Source organism: Hyaena hyaena, unplaced genomic scaffold (assembly GCF_003009895.1).
Source record: "Hyaena hyaena isolate Hyena2069 unplaced genomic scaffold, ASM300989v1 scaffold_286, whole genome shotgun sequence".
NCBI lineage: Eukaryota > Metazoa > Chordata > Mammalia > Carnivora > Hyaenidae > Hyaena > Hyaena hyaena.
This window is the reverse complement of record NW_024080918.1, coordinates 867,999-887,903: the sequence shown is the minus strand read 5'-3', so window position 1 is coordinate 887,903 and position 19,905 is coordinate 867,999. Positions and strand designations below refer to the sequence as shown.

The window sequence follows — 19,905 nt, the reverse complement described above, 5'->3', positions numbered from 1 at the left end:
AGGTTACCGTAACAAAATAGGGTCAGCTACCCCAATGCTTCCCCTCTGCACATTCAAGTGGGAACATCCTCTATATTTGATCATGCTTCAATACAAGTAGATGAAACATGTAACTAAATCAAACAGTTTTCCTTCAGATGGGGCCAGATTCAGCCCAGCCCACACTTACAGTCAGAGTAAAATCATAACAGTCAGGGAGCTCGTGATGACGAATAGTCTGCAGATTAATGGCCTTCAGTTTAAACTGCAGCTCCACTGTTAGGAGTCTAGGGAACAGAGGAGGCTTTAGTGCGGTGAAAACATGCACACACAAACACAAATTACACTCCCATCTACCTCCCTCACCTGTGAAAGTCCAGTGTTAAGTTGAGCTTATTTTCTTCCAGTGTTCCAATGTGAAAAGGTTCATTGGGCTCTACAAAGAAACATTCTGCCATAGAAAGGAACAAAACATTCTGTACATAGCCTAAAACAAATAAGTAAAACTGCATCTTGAAAGGAGAATACATTTAAGACTCAATTATTCAGACTCTACTATTTTTCTGAATTAAGATTTAAGAGCTAAAAGTCAAAACCACTTGGTTACAATGAGTTATTTGTTTTTCAAGACACAAGTAGATGCAACATTTCTGGAGTGGGTGGAGGGCACTAGACCTGAATTCCATCTTCCTAGTATTCTCTAGAATGCTATCTTCCTGCCTGCTTCTGTAAGCCTAAATTTTGGATCCCTTCTCCCTTTTTGGTATCCTAAGCATAAGTTTGAAAAACTTGAAGTGCTTACAACAATATTTTCTAGGTTTAAAGGATCTATTTTTTAAATACTATTTTTCCTCTATACTAGACTACACTTTAGGAAAAAAAAAAAAAAAAAGTGAGACATGGGGCACCTGGGTGGCTCAGTCAGTTAAGCCCCTGACTCTTGATTTTGGCTCAGGTCATGATCTCACAGTTTGTGAGTTTGAGCCCCATATCGGGCTCCATACTGACAGTATGGAGCCTGCTTGAGATTCTCTTTCTCTTACTCTCTCTCTGCCCCTCCCCTGATTGCTCTCACTCTCTCTCTCAAACTAAAAAAATAAACTAAAAATAAAGGGGAGGGGAACAGCATTTTAGAAGGTTTCACTAAATCTGTACTGTAATCCTTTACTATCCCTCTCCAAAAAAATCTCCCAGTGACCACTGTTAAAAGTATCTGAAAAGTTAATGTTTTAGGTACACACTCTAAATAGAACTTCGCTAATAAGAATAAGCCACTGTATTTTAAATTCTGGCTCTGGGGGCACCTGGGTGGCTCAGTTCGTTAAGCATCTGACTTCAGCTCAGGTCATGATCTCACAGTTCATGGGTTCGAGCCCCACGTCAGGCTCTGTGCTGACAGCTAGCTTAGAGCCTGGAGCCTGTTTCAGATTCTGTATCTCCCTCTCTTTCTTACCCTCCCCTGTTCATGCTGTCTCTCTCTCTCAGAAATAAATAAAACATAAAAAAAATTTTTTTTTAATTTTCTGGTTTCTCCCGGAAATGACCCACAAAGATACTAAGCGGTGGAGTGCAGTTGAGGGGAGGGAGTTTTATACACATTGCCAATTTGCAAATACAATGTCTTCCAAGGACAGTATAAGTCTATTTCACTGGCTTATCCAGCATAAGAGGCAGCGGAATATAGAGGCCAAGGATACAATGGCTAAGAGCACAGACAGTCTGGGTCAGATTTCAGTGCTGCCTCTTACCGGCTCCGTCTGGAATATATCACTTAACTCTCTCTGAGCCATACTTTGGTCTTCTATAAAATGAGGATAATAATACATCTTGCCTTATTGGTCTCTTGTTGCTTTTACAAAAAAATTACAAGGGGCACCTAGGTGGCTCAGTCAGTTAAGGGTCTGACTTTGGTTCAGGTCATGACCTCGCAGTTTGTGAGTTCAAGCCCTGTGTCAGGCTCTGAGCTGTCGGCTCAGAGCCTGAAGCCTGCTTTGGATTCTGTGTCTCCCTCTCTCTCTGCCCCTCCCCTGCCCTCTCTCTCTCTCTCTCTCAAAAATAAATATATGTTAAAAAATTTTTTTAAAAATTACGAGTTGCAGTAAAGGGCTTGGGACAGTACCTGATACATAACTCCTACATAGTTTCTCACTATGACCTAACAGTACAGACCAAATCAACATTTTCAGGGACGAAATTGCTAATTTTAAGTATAAATCAAGGAGTTAAAACATAGAAGCTCTAGTTTTTTGAAGAGAATCACCAGTCTCCATCTCTGGATCAATGTCAAAGGTATCATTTCCAGGACAGATGTTTCCTTGCTTGTAGAAGTGCTGACAGATCGCCATAGCAGACTGCTCTGTACCCTTGTTCTCGTATGCATGATTCCCCACTGAGATACTACGTAGCTGCAAGTACTTGAACAGAGAAAGAGAAACAGAGAATGAGAATACCAGCCAGGCAGAAATGAAGCCATGATTCCCTACCCAGACAATCTTTGAAATGGGCAGGTCCCACCCTGCTTTCTGGAGGGAAACACTCACATTCACGTTGATGTACATAGTATGTGACGTGCTAATGTACACCAGGACGGCAGACAGAAAAAGCACTACAGTCTCACTTCTGTGACTGTGGGCAAGTCATAAACTTTCTGAGCCTTTGGTTCCTTGTCTACAAAATTAAAGGCTTAACTCACGTCATCTCTGCAGTTCTTTCCTTCTTAAAAGAACTAGGTTTGGGAACTGATTTGTGCATTCAGCGTGAATACTAACTTTATCTTTGAACTATTTCTCGTAAGATCAGAGCTCCACTTTGCTGCTGTAACATAGGAAGGGGGATACAGCTGTTCCAAGCTAACATGTGAAACTTAAAAAATAGTTTCATATTTATCTTTGCAAGAACAGTTTAGTCACGTTCACAGCAATATTCCCTCATCCTGGGGAGTCCTCTAAACAAACAAACAAAAAATATAAATTTACCAATGAGAAGCTTATGGTACTTTGGAACAATCATCAACTTAGACTCTGAATGGATTTCTGTAGAAGAAAAAAAGTGCTTCAGAGCTTATTATGAACAATGCTGTTTGGAGCAATCAGTGATACAAAGATGGGGATATGGTAGCCATCTCTTAGATTTAGTGGGACACACAGATAAATAATTCTACTAAAAAAAATGCATGTGAAACATGCTAAAATCAGTGAAAGAAATCATTTACAATCTGGGCCTGGGGGTGAGCTGGGCCTTGTCCAGGCCACCAAGAGCAGCATTTTACCAGACCTGAGGCATGGTTCTCAGCTCTTATTGAACTCAGCTTCCCACAGTGCTTTCCCTTTCACAGGACACTTTCTCCCCTTGACTTCTGGGACACAGGCACTCTGTCTTAGTCTCCTTGGCCAAATCCTGCTCTTGCCAACCTCTGTCAGAGTGCCCCTGGAATCCTCGGACACAGTGCCCAGTCCTCGACTTCTCCATCCACATTCTTCCCATAAGTGATCTCAACCAGCCCCAGGGTGAAACACTATCTGTATGTCGATGACCTCCAAATCCAAAGATCTCCAGACCTTTCCACCCAATCCCATACATGGGTAGCAGTCTGCCTGCACAACACCTCTGGTGTTGTAAATGTGCCAACAGAAAACCAGCTTCTTCCATGAAAATGTCTTTCTCAATCAGTGACTCCATAAGCCAATCAGCCTCACAGGCCAAAACTTAGAAATGACCCTTTACTCTCTTTTTCTCATACTCCACTTCCGGCCTAACCGAAAGTCATGCATTACTTTCAAATTACCTCCCAAATCTGACTGTCTCTCATCGCCTTGTCCACATCACCTCATCTCTCACCCCGACAAACTGAATATCTTCTGTGGTCTTCCTGCTTCCCGTCGGCCTCTCACCACAGTCCAGCCTCCATAGAGAACTCACAGGACTGCTGGGGTGCCTGGGGGCTCAGTCAGTTGAATGTTCGACTCTTGATTTTAGCTCAGGTCATGATCTCAGGGTCATGGGATCGAGTCCCATGATGGGCTCTGCACTGACAGTGTGTAGTAGCCTGCTTGGGATTCTCGTGCTCCCTCTCTCTCTGACCATCCCCTATTCTGTGTCAAAATAAATAAACTTAAAAAAAAAATAAGAATGCACAGGACAGGACTGTTACAGGAAAAAGTGAATTAAATTCATGAAAAGCCCTTAGAACAGTGATACCCAAAACACGAACCTGTTCTAGACTCTGTTCATGCTGTGCCTTCTCCCTGAAAGGCTCCTCCCTGAGATGGCTGCAGTCTGCCCCACCCCCCACACTCTGGTGTGTCCTGCCACCTGTCACTTGCCAGAGAGGCCTTTTCTGACCACCTCCACTCATTCACTCTGCCTGCTGCTGCTGCTTCTTTTTTTTTTCTTACAGTACACTTACATGTATTTATAACCAACTGACAAAGGTATCCTTATTTACTTATTTACTGCCTATCTTTCCCTATTAGAATAGGACTTCCTTGACTTTGTCTATTTGCTCACTGTAGTATCCATGTATCAAAAACATTATCTGATACACAACAGATGCTAAGGAATAAATATTAGCCTTTGCTAATATTAGAGTCTCTCCCCCACTGAAAGCCCTCCTATAGCTTCCAGTCTCTCTGAGAATAAATTCCAAAGCTCCTTTCCAGGGCCTGTAAAGCCCTGAGAGACGTAGCCCAGCCACACTCCCCTCCTTGGTACTTTCTCAAACATGCTAAATGTATTCCGGCTTCAAGAGCCTTTGCTGTTACTACTCCTTCAGCCTGGAATATTCTTCCCCAGACTTCGAGTCCTCAGGGAGGCCTTTTTTGATCACCTTGAAGAAACTGTTAATATTCTTGTGCTACTTAATTTTACTCCATAGCACTCATTACTATCTGAAATCAAATAATTTGGGTTAAAACTTACTAAAATCCACCTCCATCGGGGCACCTGGGTAGTTCAGTCAGCTCAGGTCATGATCTCAAAGTTCATGGTTCAAGCCCCACATCCGGCTCTGTGCTGACAGTGCAGAGCCTGGAGCCTGCTTCAGATTCTGAGTCTCCCTCACTCTCTGCCCCTCCCCGTTCATGCTCTCTCTCTTTCTCTCTCTCTCAAAAATAAATGAACATTACATTTTTTTAAAAAACCCACCTCTTTCATTAGAATGTAAATTCCACAGGGCAAGAAATTTATCAGGGCTACTGCTCTAATCCCAGCACTTAAAACAGTAGTAGGCATAGGGTAGGTGCTCAAATATTTGTCAAATTCATGATAAGGTAAACAATATTCTAATACAACAGCTGCTCCTCATTCACGAGAGCTCCTGTATTCACAGTGAGACGGGAAACAACAGGGTTCGTAACTGCAGCATCAAGCTCTCTGTTGGCGATGGGACTGGGAAAAGGAGCCAGAAATCCATGGTAATAAAAGTAAGCTGCAGACGTCGCATCCTACATGTAGGGGGCAAATAGTATAATGTGGAGATAGTCAGTTTTGAGGTTTTTGTTTTCTACTCGAGGCAGTAAGTGTATTAAGCCTTGCTAACGCTACTCTGAGCCACATTGGTAGTTTTGTTTTGGGACTGGGAAGGGGTAAAAGGTAAATAGTCCATTAAACGAAAACAAAGGTAAAAGGTATTGAGTGTGGTAAGGTCCGAGGTAGACCAGCGTGCCAGCAGTGGGGTGGGGGGGTGGCAAAGAAAGTTGGAGAGACAAGTAGGGTCTTGAAGCAGAGTCACACAAGTACGGGCCCTTCTGAGTGTCCACTGTCTGCGAGCCAAACCTCACAGGAATTACCTAAAGATCTGAACCTCCTGACCCCAGAAACTTGTACATCTTGAACTCTGGAAGACCTTGAGACATAAAAAAAGCAAAGTGTGGGGCTGTAGGTAACCTGCTCACATAAGATAGGCTATGGCCAGAGTGCCCTGCTGTCCTTCTAAGGCTCTTTGTGGAAGTCTGTGCAAGAGCTGGATGGTCAGAGGCAAGTGGCAGGACTGTGTCCAGCGAAGAGGCAGCCCTGGGGCTAGAGTCAGAGCACTGGGGCAGGAATGTGGTGGGCGACTATGGCTGGAAGGCGGGTGACCTGCTGGAGTGACCCATGGGGCCCCCAAGTGGCTGTGGCCTCTGTGGGGCTTTAATGAGGCAGGGCGTCTGTCACTTACCTCTGCAGCTCTGCCTTGACAGAGGAATTTTTCACACAGATCCAGAATCCTGTGTAATAACTTATTCAACCTCCTTCTATTATTACAGTTTTCTGGCCATTTTACGCAATCCAAGGGTTAACAGAAAGCCTTGGTGCCATAAATACATATTTTGTTCTGGCTATCTGCTACCTCGCTGGGCAGAGACTATCTCTAGATAATGAGGCGCCATGATTGCACTTTAATAATTTTTTACTTTTCTTGGCAGTTAAGCAATGTTACAATAAAATCATTGTCATGTAGGACACAGAGGCCTTAATTTTTAAATGAACCTTCAGATGCTAGTGGCTATATACGCTCTGCAAAGTTAATATGGTCATTATTGGTTAAGAGCCCCTAAAAGTATACACTCTGAAAACTTAATGAGTACTTACAACCAGGGCCACAGTTCGTAATTTTAAACCCCTGAAGCACTCATCTCAGCCCCTAGCTCTGATTCTTCTCATGAAGTCTTTAAAGTTTCCGTCTCTCTGAAACTAAGCAATAAGATTTTCTCAAGTTTTAGTTTCATAGAAGTTTGATGGTGATATTTTAAAAAATAATTTAAAAATGGTTTTATACCTATCATCACCGAAGTGTTCACCCTTCTACAGTGCAATGTCAGTTTTCAGTATACACAATGCCAACAATTTTGCAGTCTGTTCTTTCTCCCAAGAACGCAAATACTTGATTTACCTGGTTTACTGCAAAGATGATCTGATCGTATACATCACTTTGCGTGTAGACTGCATAAGTGTCATCCATTCGGTCCACATATCCTTTTAAGAAGAGGTGTTTGAATGCTATAGTGTTCTCTTCCTTGAAAGCTACAACCATCTGGTTACTTAGTCCAAAAAAGACCAGCTTCAAAGAAAAAAAAAAGGAAAAGAGGGTGAAAAACCAATGAAATAAAAGGTCTCCATGTAATGACCAACTTATCTATTCCAGATTCAATGTTTAATTAATCCTGAATATATTCAATAGAAATTAAAGTTTTGGTAACTGTAAGTTAATTTGACCTTAAAGAGAAAGTGGGCTTCTAGTTTTAAAATGGAAGAAAGTAGGGGCGCCTGAGTGGCTCAGTCGGTTAAGTGTCCAACTTCAGCTCAGGTTTGTGATCTCACAGTTTATGAGTTCAAGCTCCATGTTGGGCTCTGTGCTGACAGCTCACAGCCTGGGGCCTGCTTCAGATTCTGTGTCTCCCTCTCTCTCTCTGCCCCTCCTCAGCTCACACTCTGTTTCTCTCACTCTCTTAAAAATAAACATTAAAAAAAAATTTTAATAAAATGAAAGAAAGTAGCTTTGCACATTTTCATGTATGATCTATGGTTTTACTTAGGATGTTGCTCCCACCACCAAAAGCTTTATTTCAGAGAAGTCCTTGTTTAGGAATTTAGAGAAACTAGGTCTCTCTGGCTAAAGAAATGGGAAAGTTTCTTTAAGAAAGAAATAATGATAGGGGCGCCTGGGTGGCTTAGTTGGTTAAGCATCCGACTTTCGCTTAGGTCATGATCTCGCGGTTCGTGGGTTCGAGCCCCGCGTCGGGCTCTGTGCTGACTGCCAGCTCAGAGCCTGGGGCCTATTTCAGTCTGTGACTCCCTCCTCTGCTCACGCTATCTCTCTCTCTCTCTCCTAGAAATAAAAAAAAATATTAAAAAAAAAAAAAAAAAGAAAGAAAGAATGATAGAAACCCCTTAAAGTATGTGCATAACTTGGGTGAGGGCATTTGAAGAGCTATAGCGGGTGGGGGGGGAGTGGGGGGGAAAGAGAAAAAGAAGGTGGAGTGGAACTTAGCACTTTGGTGGGGGACACTGAGGATCCCAGCATAATCCAATTAAAGAAACAGCAAGAAAAAAATGTCAACATAAAAACTGGGCTGACAGCTTGGAGTCTGGAGCCCGCTTCGGATTCTGTGTCTTCCTCTCTCTACTCCCTCCCCAGCTCACATTCTGTCTCTCTCTCTCTTCAAAAATAAAATAAAAACATAAAATTTTTTTTAAGATTTTAAATAACTTATGCAGAACACCAAGAAGGTTTTGAAGAACGTGTACAATGCAATACAAGAAATACCTTAAGTAAGTCTAAGTCCTCCAATCAAACCACTTTATAGTTAATTATCACCATTTAGTTACCAAAACTGTGACAGTAAGACCAAAAATAAAAATATCCTCTCAACTGATCTCTAAATTAAAGAAATTCGTATAACATATCCTTACATATTCATGAAGGATTGACCCCAGAGTTTTATATGAAACTCAGTTATCCATGCAAAAAATATTGTCTAACTGCATTACTGTATTAACATAAGCTTTTTCAGCCATAGCTGAAACTTTATTGTACTCAAAGTCTCTCTTCCCTCCAAAACTATCTCTGTCTCTTGCTCTCTTGCACATTCTCTCTCTCACTCACTCTCACCTGCTCTCGTTCTCTGATACAGACACACACACACACACACACACACACACACACACTCACACTGTACATTTAGAACATACACTCTGACTTGGATCCCAGAGAGATGCAGGCTGTGTTTTATATGGGAAAAGGGAACAACACCGAGTACCTATGTGCCATACCAGGAGCTTCCCTCATATGAAACCCACAGTACAGTTCCTAATATACCCATTTTATAGATGGGTACATAAAGGCAGAGAAGTTAAATAATTTTGTTCAAGTCACACCACTAGCAAGTGTGTAGTCAAAATCTGAACCCAAGTCCAGCAGACTAAATCCAAGCTCTCGCCACCCTAGCATGCTACACAAAGTAGACCAGGGTCTTACTGGGGGGAAGTAAAGGACACAAATCTTTTCTCTTTTCACCTCTCCTCATGAGGTATGTCCTGTACCCAACACACCTCAGTGCTCTCCACCTAACTGGACTTCTTTTTCTGATGAGCCTCTTTAAGCCAAGTATCCAAGTTTTTAAATCCTAATAAGATGACAGCTTGATCTTCCGGGGATTTTATATCTAATGAAGCTGGTGACTGAAAAGCCTCCAGAGAATTCCTAAAGAGCAATTACCAATGCAGTTAAGTACATGAGACCTCCCTCATGCCAGCACTGAGCTGGGTCCTGAGGATGCCTGGTCCCTGGCTCCAGGGGTGCATCCAGGGCAGAGAGAGAACCGATGCAATGCAGAGACCCAGCCAGGTAGTGGGGGAAGGGAAGACTTTAGCAGGGTGCCTGTCAATGTAGGCATCGTTCTTTTGTTACTGCAGACCCAAAATCTCTAAGTGAACAGAAAGACCACCTTCTCTTCCCTGAAAAGAGGGAATCTGTCACCAAATCATCCCTACTTGCTCAGACACGAAGTTTTTATGTAGCATTTGCTTGGGTGCCCCAATACAGATTGAGGAAGCATCACAATTAAGAAAAACCCTCAGTTCCTTTTAAGAACATCCCTAAATGCCTTTCATATGTGTATTACTAACAGGCTTAAAAAATAAACCATTGGTTGATTTTCCTCATGAGCGCCCTAGGAAACAGGACAGTTAGATGAGCTCCCTAAAAGATTAGGAGTAATTAAGCAGACGAGTCTTAGAATAAAATCTGAGTTGAATCTCAGCTCTCCTCTTCTGGTTTCCTGACTCTGACAGACTACTGTGCCTCAATGAGCCTCAATATTCTCATCTGTGACATCGGGATACCACTACTTACCTCTGACTTAAGAACTGAACATGATGATGTTCAGCCCCCAATACAGCAAACACTCAAGTGGTAACTATCATACTAAGTAGAAAATATTCATGTTCATCTGATACAGGCTTTTCCCTCTACTTGTCAGAAACAACAAAGATAAAATTTTCCACTATTAATGATGCACTGTATTGTCACCTGGAAGAATTGCAAATCCAACTTGCCAAATATTATATGGAGAATTGAACATCCATTTTAATGGTGACATGTTAGAAAGAGAGCAAGCACCTTCCTCTAAACTCTTGACTAGTCATGTGGCTTTTTAAAAACTCTATAAACATCAGTTTCCTCTTCCACAAAATGAAGGATGCTAATTTTTATCCAATAGAAGCATTATTATAATGAAACGAAATAATGTCCTGGGGCAGAGTAGTCACTCAAATATTAGATTCATTTACATAACATCTAGCATGAGAAACTTGGGCAAAAATTCTTCCAACTTCAGATGATTGTAGAAATTCCCTTAGCTTCTAACCTTAAGCATTTGTGCTCAATAATCAGTTAAGTGTTAGTGATTTCAGGGCTTTAAAATTTTTTCCTTGAATACTTGTTATTTATTTACATATGCATTTTTTTCAACAAGAGAAAGTATTAATAAAAATAAACCTGTCACATCTATTTTTCCTGTTAACACCTGCTTTTATGTTTGCTCTTTCACTTTTAAGGAGAGATCGTTACTCTTACAAGTAGGAAAATATACCTTCACAAGAGTAAATCGTACCCAATATATATATAAAGAATTGCAAAATATATGGTTTTCCCCAAAAATGTCAACAGAAGTCGAGGAAATGAGATTCAAATTCTGCTAAAGTCTCAGGTCTCACTATGTATGCCACTCATTTTTAGTTAACTCCATATATGTCCACTGCAGGGTCCCCATGATCACAAGGCTGTGAGAATCCAGACACTTGCCTTAACAGAAACCTTTGAAATTTCTGAAGAGAGAGAAATTCCCAGGACACTAACCAGGAAGGAAAAGAATCCTCTGGTTGGGCAACAGCTAGTTTTCATGGATGATTTAAAAATCTCCAGCTTCTCTATTGGAAACCAAATATTAAAATCTTTTTTTTCCTGAAAACAGATTCCATTTTGTTTTTTGGGGTTTTTTGGTTTTGTGGGGTTTTTTAGAGTTTATTTTTGAGAGAGACAGAGCACAACTGGGAGAGGGAAAGTGAGAGAGAGAGAGAGAGAGAGAAAGAGAGAGAGAGATAGAATCTGAAGCAGGCTCCAGACTCTGAGCTGTTAGCACACAGCCCGACGTGGTCATGACCTGAGCTGAAGTCAGGTGCTTAACCCACTGAGCCACCCAGATGCATGCATTTTGTGACTAAAATTGTAATTTAATGAAAGATGAGAAGGGAAAATTTAAGGGAAAAAACCCCAAAGTCTTCTTTCACAGATATTGAAGAGAGAAGGGTTTAAGACTGTATGTTTCCTTATTTATTGTTCTCCATTATACATACAGTTCAAAATTATAAAAAACCATTGTCCATGCTCCTTTTTGTTACTAAAAGAGGTCTTCACTAAACTCATGATTTGAGATGCTTACCTGTACAGTCACCATTGCAATTTTTAGAATCTGTATGCCAAGCTTCCATGGCTTTCTACCACGAGCCCAGAACTTCTCACAGGGATTCATGAAAAAAAATTTGAGTTTTCGCCTCATTTGGTCTTCTAACAGAAGCTCCACAGAGGGCGATGTATGCTGGTTGAAAGTGCAGCGATTCTCCTCTTCATGAGAGCTGCAGCTACTGATAACAACTTCAGGATTTGCCATCTCTAGGAAGAGCAAAAACAAAACAAAACAAAACAAAAAACCACACAATTATTTCCATTCTTTAAGTAAAGATGCAAATCTATATTCTTTGCTATCACAGGATAATTGAAGAAGCCTAAATAAAAGATCTGGTTTCAAATAAGCACCAATGTTCTAAACTGCCCTTCAGACATTTACGGAGTCAATTAGAATATAACATGACATGTTTCTTTTTGTTTCAATTACTAAGTAAATGTTCACCTGATGGAAAGTTACTGAATTCGAGGGCTACTCCTATTAGTAAAATGATTATAAATACACATATATAGGATGTATATGTATACACTTTCTGCCTCAGTCAGTAACAGATATAGTTAGAACAGGGTGATCTGAAAGCCTATGTAAGGGTTTTAGAAGGTAGGTGGACCCCGAAATTACACACAAAATATCGTATACAGGAAGATATGGCCATGTTTCCTGCAGTGATACTTAAAGTTTTGTCATTATCAAAATAAGTTTAAAACCACTGAGTTAAAGGTAGCAAGATGTGGAGTGGAGAACTAAAACCATGTTTGGTGTCTAAAACTGGTTCTATGACTTGACACCTCTGTGACCTAAGGCAAGTCACTCAGCCTCTCTGAGCCTCAGTTTTCTCTTCTACAAAACAGTAATAACAATACCTATATTCATATATTTTGATTAAATAAAAACACAAATAAAGCCCTAGCAGAGGGTCCAACATTGAGCAAGCAGCCTCACTCTCCTTATGGCCCCAATAGCCACGTCAGCTTCCTGAACAGGTAGCAAGATTCTTAAGGGGCAATGGAGGCTCGGGAAACTTACCTATTCTAGAAAGAGGAATGCAGGAGCTTCATTTAAGTCCAAATCCCAATCAGCCATATCACTTGCATTTGATTTTTATTGAGGGCCATATATTTATGTAGTACATTTTACTTTTCAAAGTACCTCATATCTATTATTTCTTTTATCTCTTTGACGAGGATGGGGCTAGTTTTATTGTGTTTGTAGTCTGCTTTTTCAAAATGACAAAGACATCCCTCCAGAAGCAAGATTTTCACTCGGATTTTCACTCAGACCAATACTAATATTACAGAAACCTGTTCAAAATAAACCTAACAGAGTAGAGTTCTTCCCTGTAGAATAGAAAGGCTGGCTCTGTGTGATGTCTTTACAGTGATTTCTACTCAGAGATCAAGGTGGGGGGCGGGATTAAAACAGACTATAATAATACAACCTCTAACAAGTCATTGTTCAGGTATTACACTGCTTTCCAAATTTAGAACCCCTTTTGGTTCCGATTCAAACATTCTTACCAAACCCATCATCTCTAAATAATAGATATTGGCTATAAAAACTAGCCATGGGGAAGCTTTTAAAAATCTCGATTAATGAAAAGATTAACAAGAATACTGCTGAATCAGTAAAAGCATAAAGCCTATTTACAACGGCATAAAAAATAGCATACGCAATACCTTCACAAGGCAACCACCCTACTCGGCCACCCGGGGGCGCCACGCAGGATGCCGGGGTAGGTGGAGACGCCGGGCGGGAGAGAGCCTATTCCGCGGTATTAGACGCGCTCTTACAATCTACAAACTAACACACAGAGGTTGTTTATTCACGGCGATGAGAGGCTTAATTGGATTGAGCAGCAGAAAAGGAGAGAAAACCAGGGAATAGGTGTAAATAGTAAAATCCTCAGTTGACAAAGTAACGCAACCTAATTTCCCCAGAAGCGCTTTCTCACTCCATCAGACACCGAACTCTTCTCTCCCCCCACCCCCCCCGCACCAGCTTCCCCGCTGACGTTGCGCTGGGAGGGGCCGCCGCAGCCCGCCCTCCTCCCCCCTTCGCGACGCCAGCAACTTCGGACGGCTCAGCAGAGCTGCACGCCGCTTTCGCCCCGCGCAGGGGTCCCGGCTTAGCACCCCCATTTCCATCCGCCCCCCACGCCGCCAGTAAAGGCCACTCGAGTCACGAGAGGCTGGCTGCGCAACTTCTGGACCCTCTCTGAGCCCCCGGCTGTCCCCCAGACGGCCACCTCTCCCCAGGTCTTCCAGGGCAAGACTGTGGCCTCAGGTGGCTTCGGGTCTCGGAGTCCCCGCCTCAGGCTTCCCGGTGGGCGGAGGCTTGGACGGGGGGGGGGGGGGGGGGGGGGCGCGCAGCAGAGCCTCCGGCCCGCGCAGCCTGAGTGCGCGCTGACCGCCGACCGACCCCGCGGGGCCACCGCCCGCGACCCCCGGCCGCGGGAGCCGCCGCTGACCTCGGGCAGGCTGCTGAGCGGGCGCTGTGCGGAACCGCTGCAGCTCGCACTCTGCTCCCACCTGCGTCCCGTCCATGGCGCCAACGTCCGGGGGTCCTGACCCTCTCGCAGTGTGTCAGCGACGGCTCGCAACACCGCGGTCCCTGCCTGCGCTCCCCGGGCGCCGTTCCCACGACACCTGATGCCTCCGGGCGGTGCCAGGCCCGACTCACCTGCGGCTGGCGGGGGGAGGGGGAGGGGCGCTGTCAGCGGGACAGGCAGGGGGCGTCAGGTCTTCTCTGGTGCTGGGGGAGAGGCAGGTCGGCGCGCTGCTCTAGAAGCCTCTGAGGCTTTCCTCAGCCGGGTCCAACTGGAGCCCGGAGGCCGGGAGTCGCCGCGGCGGCATCCTCCCCACCGCCGCTTTGACTCGTGACCCCCCTCCCCTTTGCCCCCACTCCTTTCCACGCCCTTTCTGGGTAGTCTTTCAGCCGGCCAGGTGGTGCGAAGGAGTCCTCCGAGTGAGCCTGGCGCTGTCCGCGTCTTGGGCACCCGTTCACGCCCCTCCCGGTTCCTATAAACAACCCGCATAGCCTTCCTCGGGTTTGTCCGGTGCGCAGGGGCTTCGGCGTGGTGGGTGCAGAAAAAGTGCGTGGGCCCCGGGCTTGCTACCGCCAAGGGGCCACCCTTCCGGGTGGAAGCCTCTCACGCACTTGTTGGGGCGGGGGTGGTAGACGTGACGTTGGGTGTAAAGAGCCTGGCGGCGGGTGAGTGAGTGCGCAGTGCTCTCCGGCAGCCGTCGGTTCTGAGGTCTGCCGAAGAGGAAATCGTGAAATGTAAGACTTCTCAAGCCTCAGCCTTTTTACCCTCTCTGGGCCTTACAGCTTTGCAGCATTGCTTGTAAGCGATTAACTAGACTCCTGTAAGCTGGGTGCCGGGGACAGAAAAAGCCCTGGAAAGCTCTTAGAAGAAATGTGTCTGGACATAGTGATGAAGATTCTTTGCGTGGCCAAACATTAGCCAGGCTGCTAAACCTCCTTGGCTCAGCTGTGCCTAGGATTACATTTTTTGTTGTTGTTGTCAAAATCCAGTTTTAGCGAGAACCTTGCTAAGTCAGTTTAATCAAAACACTCCTCCCCCCTCCCCCAATATGTGATCTTAAGTATGTAATTGGGTTCCTCGCCCTCCACCAGCTCCCATGAACTCTGATCACCCTGGGCCGTCGTCAGCAAGAATCTTGTTAGGTGGGTTTAGCCAAAACTCCCCCTGACCTTGTTTTCTCTTGGTAATTTTCCATTCACTGACCCCTCTCCTGCTCCTGGGCTATCAGTTCCCCCTTGCCCATGCTGTGTTACCAGTTGAGCCTCATCTCTCTCTCCCCCACTGTAAAATCCCATTGCAGGGGTCCCTGTAACTATCTGGATGGTCCTAAAAAAAGTCTGCCTTACCATGTTTGTAAAGTATCCTCCAATTTTTTTCTTTAAGAATAGATCTTCCACTATAACCTTTTTCTTCATGAATTCTTTTTAAAAATTAACCCTAATTTACCTGTCAGAAATAGATCAGGAACTTTGATTAATTTTAATTACAGCCACTTCAGGTTTTTTTGGGTTTTTTTTGCCATGGATAAATTTGTAAAAGTCACTGAATATCCATAACAGATAATTCCCCCAAATTATATCAAGAGCTGTCAGATCTTTTAATACATATTATAAGTCCTTTCTTCAAATCTTAAACCAGTTTGCATTAATAATTTATAAATAGAAATATCTTCTCTTGCAGTGGGGTACAAGAATTTTATGCTGTTCATAAATGTGAATCCCAGGTACTGTAAACAAGATAGATATTCCATAGTGCCCAATTGGCACACTCGATTCTCAAGAGCAGTTTGGAAAATATAATTTAATCTCTAATGCCTGTATGCCTCCACATGATTTAACACTATCTCCTTACCATAACAGTAAAGTCTTCATAGCAGTGGGAGTTTGAAATGCCTGATTGTTCAGGAACAATCTGAACTTTGAAGAGGTTCACAGGCATAAATGATGACCCTCACTTAACCCTAGTTGGAGCTGAGTTAAGTAAACTGAAAAGAAGAAAACTGAGTCAGACAAATGGAGGCCCACATTCCCTTTTATACCATTAACTGACTGGGGAATCACTGAGCTTCTCCACCTCCCCATTTCCTTCTATGTATAATCTGTCAAAGGAATGATGAAATTTAATTAATAGTATACATAATAAAGCACACAATACTTTGCCTGGCATATTTTATGTGGTTGTAACTATTGAGCTTTTTTTTACTTTTTATTTTTGGAAAATCTAAATTAATGAAAAGATCGACCATGTTCATGGATTGCAAGACTCAAAATATTGTTAATATACCAATTCTCACCAAATTCATTTATAGTTTCAATCCAATCCCAATCAAAATTCCAGAAAGCTGTTTTGTAGAAATGGACAAGCTGATTCTAAAATTAATATGTAAATACAAAGAGCCAAGAATAACCACAGAATTTGTTTTAAATGTTTATTATGTATTTTGAGAGAGAGGGAGTGCACAGGCAGGGGGAGGGGCAGAGAGAGAGGGAGAGAGCAAGAATCTCAAGCTGGTTCCATGCTGTCAGTGTGGAGCCCCATAGGGGGCTCGATCTCATGAATCGTGAGATCACGACCTGAGCCAAAATCAAAAGTCAGATGCTTAACCAACTGAGCCACCCAGCTGAGCCTAACTACAGCTGTTTTTAAAAATAAGGACAAAACTGAAGAACTTACCTGATTTTAAGATGTATTATAAAGATATATAAGCAAGTCACTTTAGTATTCATAAAAAGGGACATACAGAGTGTATGGACATATAGACTATACATAGACAATGGAATAGATTAAATAATCCAGAAATAGATCCACACATACATATATATGATCAATTTATTTTTTTCCTTTTTCTCTTTGGCTTTTTAAGTATGAAATTAGTATTTCACTTATTTTGTACTTGGTTACATCTCCCTTTTTTTATTATTGAAGTACCGTTGACAAACAATGTTATGTTAGTTTCAGGTGTACACCATCACAATTCTACAATTACATACGTTACTGTGCTCCTCATGATAAGCATAGTCACTGTCAGCATACTACATTATCACAATATTATTGACTGTATTCCCTATGCTGTACTGTTTTTCTCTGTGTATGGTCATTTGGTTTTTGACAAAGGGGCCAAAGCAATGTAGAGGAGAAAATTAAACCTTAACAATCAACATAATATTATTGGCTCACAAGAATACACTGACATCAAGTCAAAAGGCAGAGGGGAAATGCTGACATGCAGAGTCAAAGATTAAGGTCAACATTTCTGGAAAGGATAACAAGAGCACATTAGCAGCAGTTAAGATGTAATCAATCTTGCTTGTTATTTTTATGTTATAAGTGTGTGTCCCTGGCCTTACTGGTGAGTACTTCTTGCAAATAAAACATTAACATGTTTATATGCATAGAATACATTGTGCTAATCCTATGGATGGTATTTGAAGAAATACCGAGTTTTGCAAGAAAAACAATTCCCTAAATTGGCAATGTCAACATATTTCTTTCTTTTTTTAATGTCTGTGATTGATCCTGCTAGGAGATCCAAATATTACATTATTTGAATATAGTCCAATCATGTTTGCTGCAATTCAGTGTTTGAATATTTACTAAAAGATGTAGTTCTTTGTAAAACAGACAAAATATTTTCACTGCTAAAAAAGTAAATGAGTTTATATAAAGCAACATATGTCCTAATGCTCAATCTGGCTATGCTTTTGGAAGCGCTTCTTAAAACTAAACCAACGTCCCAACATCAGGGTGCCTGGGAGGCTCAGCTGAGTATTGGACTTTTGATTTTGGCTCAAGTCATATCCCAGTGTCATGGAATAGAGCCCCACTTCAGCTCCGTGCTGAATGTAGAGCCTGTGTAATATTCTCTCTCTCCCTCTGCCCTTCTCCTCCTCCCCACCCCTCCCTCTCTAAACACACACAACACACACACACACACACACACACACACACACACAAAACTAAGCCAACATCATAGAATGGGAGAAATTTTTCCTTATCTGGAATATTTGTCACAAAGCAAATATCAAATCTGTTGGATAAGACAATATTTTATGTGTTTTAAGTTATCATTTAAAGAATAACTTTTGAAGTGTTAATTTTTTATTTTTAAAAATGATTTTTCATCTAGGGGTGTCTGGATGGCTCAGTCGGTTACGCATCCTACTTCAGCTTGGGTCATCTCACAGATCTTACAGTTCCTGAGTTCGAGCCCCACACTGGGCTCTGCAATGACAGCTCAGAGCCTGGAGCCTGCCTCGGATTCTGCGTCTCCCTCTCTCTCTGCACCTCCCCCACTTGCACTCTCTCTCTCAAAAATAAACAAACATTAAAAAAATGTAAAAACAATGATTTTTTATTTACATTTATTTTGCATTAATGCTTTCTTCTTTTAGAATGACTTCTTTAATGAAATGTCTATAAGAAGTTGTGATCATTGCTGCATGTAACTGAAACATAGAATCTTGTCCCATATTATTCATAATAATAATAAACCTTAAACCATGTTTTTATTATTATCTTTTTTTAAAAAAATGTTTATTTTTGAGAGAGATGGGGGGTGGGGCAGAGAGCAAGGGAGACAGAGAATCCCAAACAGGATCCACACCATCAGTGTAGAGCCCGTCTCAGGGCTCGAACCCACAAACTGTGAAATTTCTAAGCAGAAATCAAGACTCCACTATTTAACCGACTGAACCACCCATGCACCCTGTTATTATCTTTTTCTAAATGGAAAGAAAGCTCTGGAACTTTTAGTATAGCCTTATCACAGGAAAACGATTCATTGTTCGTTATTATGGTTACTCATTATATTTCAAAAATATGTAAACAAAATGTTATGAAAAATACAAAATAACATGATTTCAGGAATTTCATTTTTGTTGTTGTTCCTGAATCTCACAGGTTAATATCTGTTGGGAATTGGGAATTAGTTACTACAATAACTAATGAATACCTACAGTATTCTTTGTAGCTGATGGATAAAATAGAGCTTTTTCACACCTTTATCTTCTTACTGTCTCCAAAATCCTATTTCAAAGTAATATAGCCCAGCTGAAGGTCTCAGGTGGCATGAGTGTTAAGTCACACACATGTCAACCCCAAATATTTTTCACCTTTCTCTTTAATCTGTACCACTCATCTCTTTCACCCTTAATTCCTTTTCTTTTTTTAAATGAAAATGTTTACTTATCAACACGTATATATTCAACAATCTTCTACATTCTTTTTAAAATATTTTTTCAATGTTTATTTATTATTGAGAGAGAGAAACAGAGACAGAGCATGAGCAAGGGAGGGGCAGAGAGAGAGGGAGACACAAGAAACTAAAGCAGGTTCCAGGCTCTGAACTATCAGCACAGAGACTGATGCAGGGTTCGAACTCACAAACTGTGACATCATGACCTGAGCCAAAGTCAGATGCTTAACTGACTGAGCCACCCAGGAGCCCCAACAATCTTCTGCATTCTAATAAGAATATTAGGTCCTATGGATAGAAATATGAATAAAACATCGTTCCCACTCTTAAACATCTTACAGTCTAAAAGACAATTTTTAATTTTAAGAAAATTGCAAATACAGAAAAGCACAAAAAATATTAAAAATACTCACAGCCCCCAAATTCAACAAATGTTACAGGTCATTTGCTTTATTTCCAGTCTATTTCCAAAGAAATAAAACATTATAAAGTTAGCCACCCCTCCCCAAATGTAACCTTCCGTCACGAATTGGTACAAATCACTGCAGTAGTTTTCTCACATGCACATACCTATAATAAATAGAAATCATTTGTGCATGTTTTTCTTCCCAAAGATGGCATTGCTCTGTATATAGGCTTCAATGTTTACCTCACCAGTTTGGTTCTAAGCTATAACCACGCAAATTTGCTTATCTTAGCAGCTTTATGGTAATTTATTGATTAAATAAAAACAGTATCCATTTCCC

General features: G+C 41.9%; 1 protein-coding gene across 2 annotated transcripts in view; it reads right to left on the bottom strand.

Annotated features, from left to right (window-relative positions):
* Positions 1 to 11,624, bottom strand: part of MCOLN3 (mucolipin TRP cation channel 3) — a 28,414-nt gene extending 16,790 nt beyond the window's left edge. The window contains exons 1-5 of one of the 2 annotated variants that reach the window (XM_039246930.1): positions 11,397 to 11,624; positions 6,848 to 7,015; positions 2,240 to 2,393; positions 346 to 430; positions 170 to 266 (exon numbers count right to left, since the gene is read on the bottom strand). In XM_039246930.1, the coding sequence (XP_039102861.1) occupies positions 170 to 266; positions 346 to 430; positions 2,240 to 2,393; positions 6,848 to 7,015; positions 11,397 to 11,624 (732 nt within the window). The remainder of the gene's footprint in view (positions 1 to 169; positions 267 to 345; positions 431 to 2,239; positions 2,394 to 6,847; positions 7,016 to 11,396) is intronic. The other variant, XM_039246931.1, reaches the window with a different exon arrangement.
* Between the last annotated feature and the right edge of the window lie 8,281 nt (positions 11,625 to 19,905).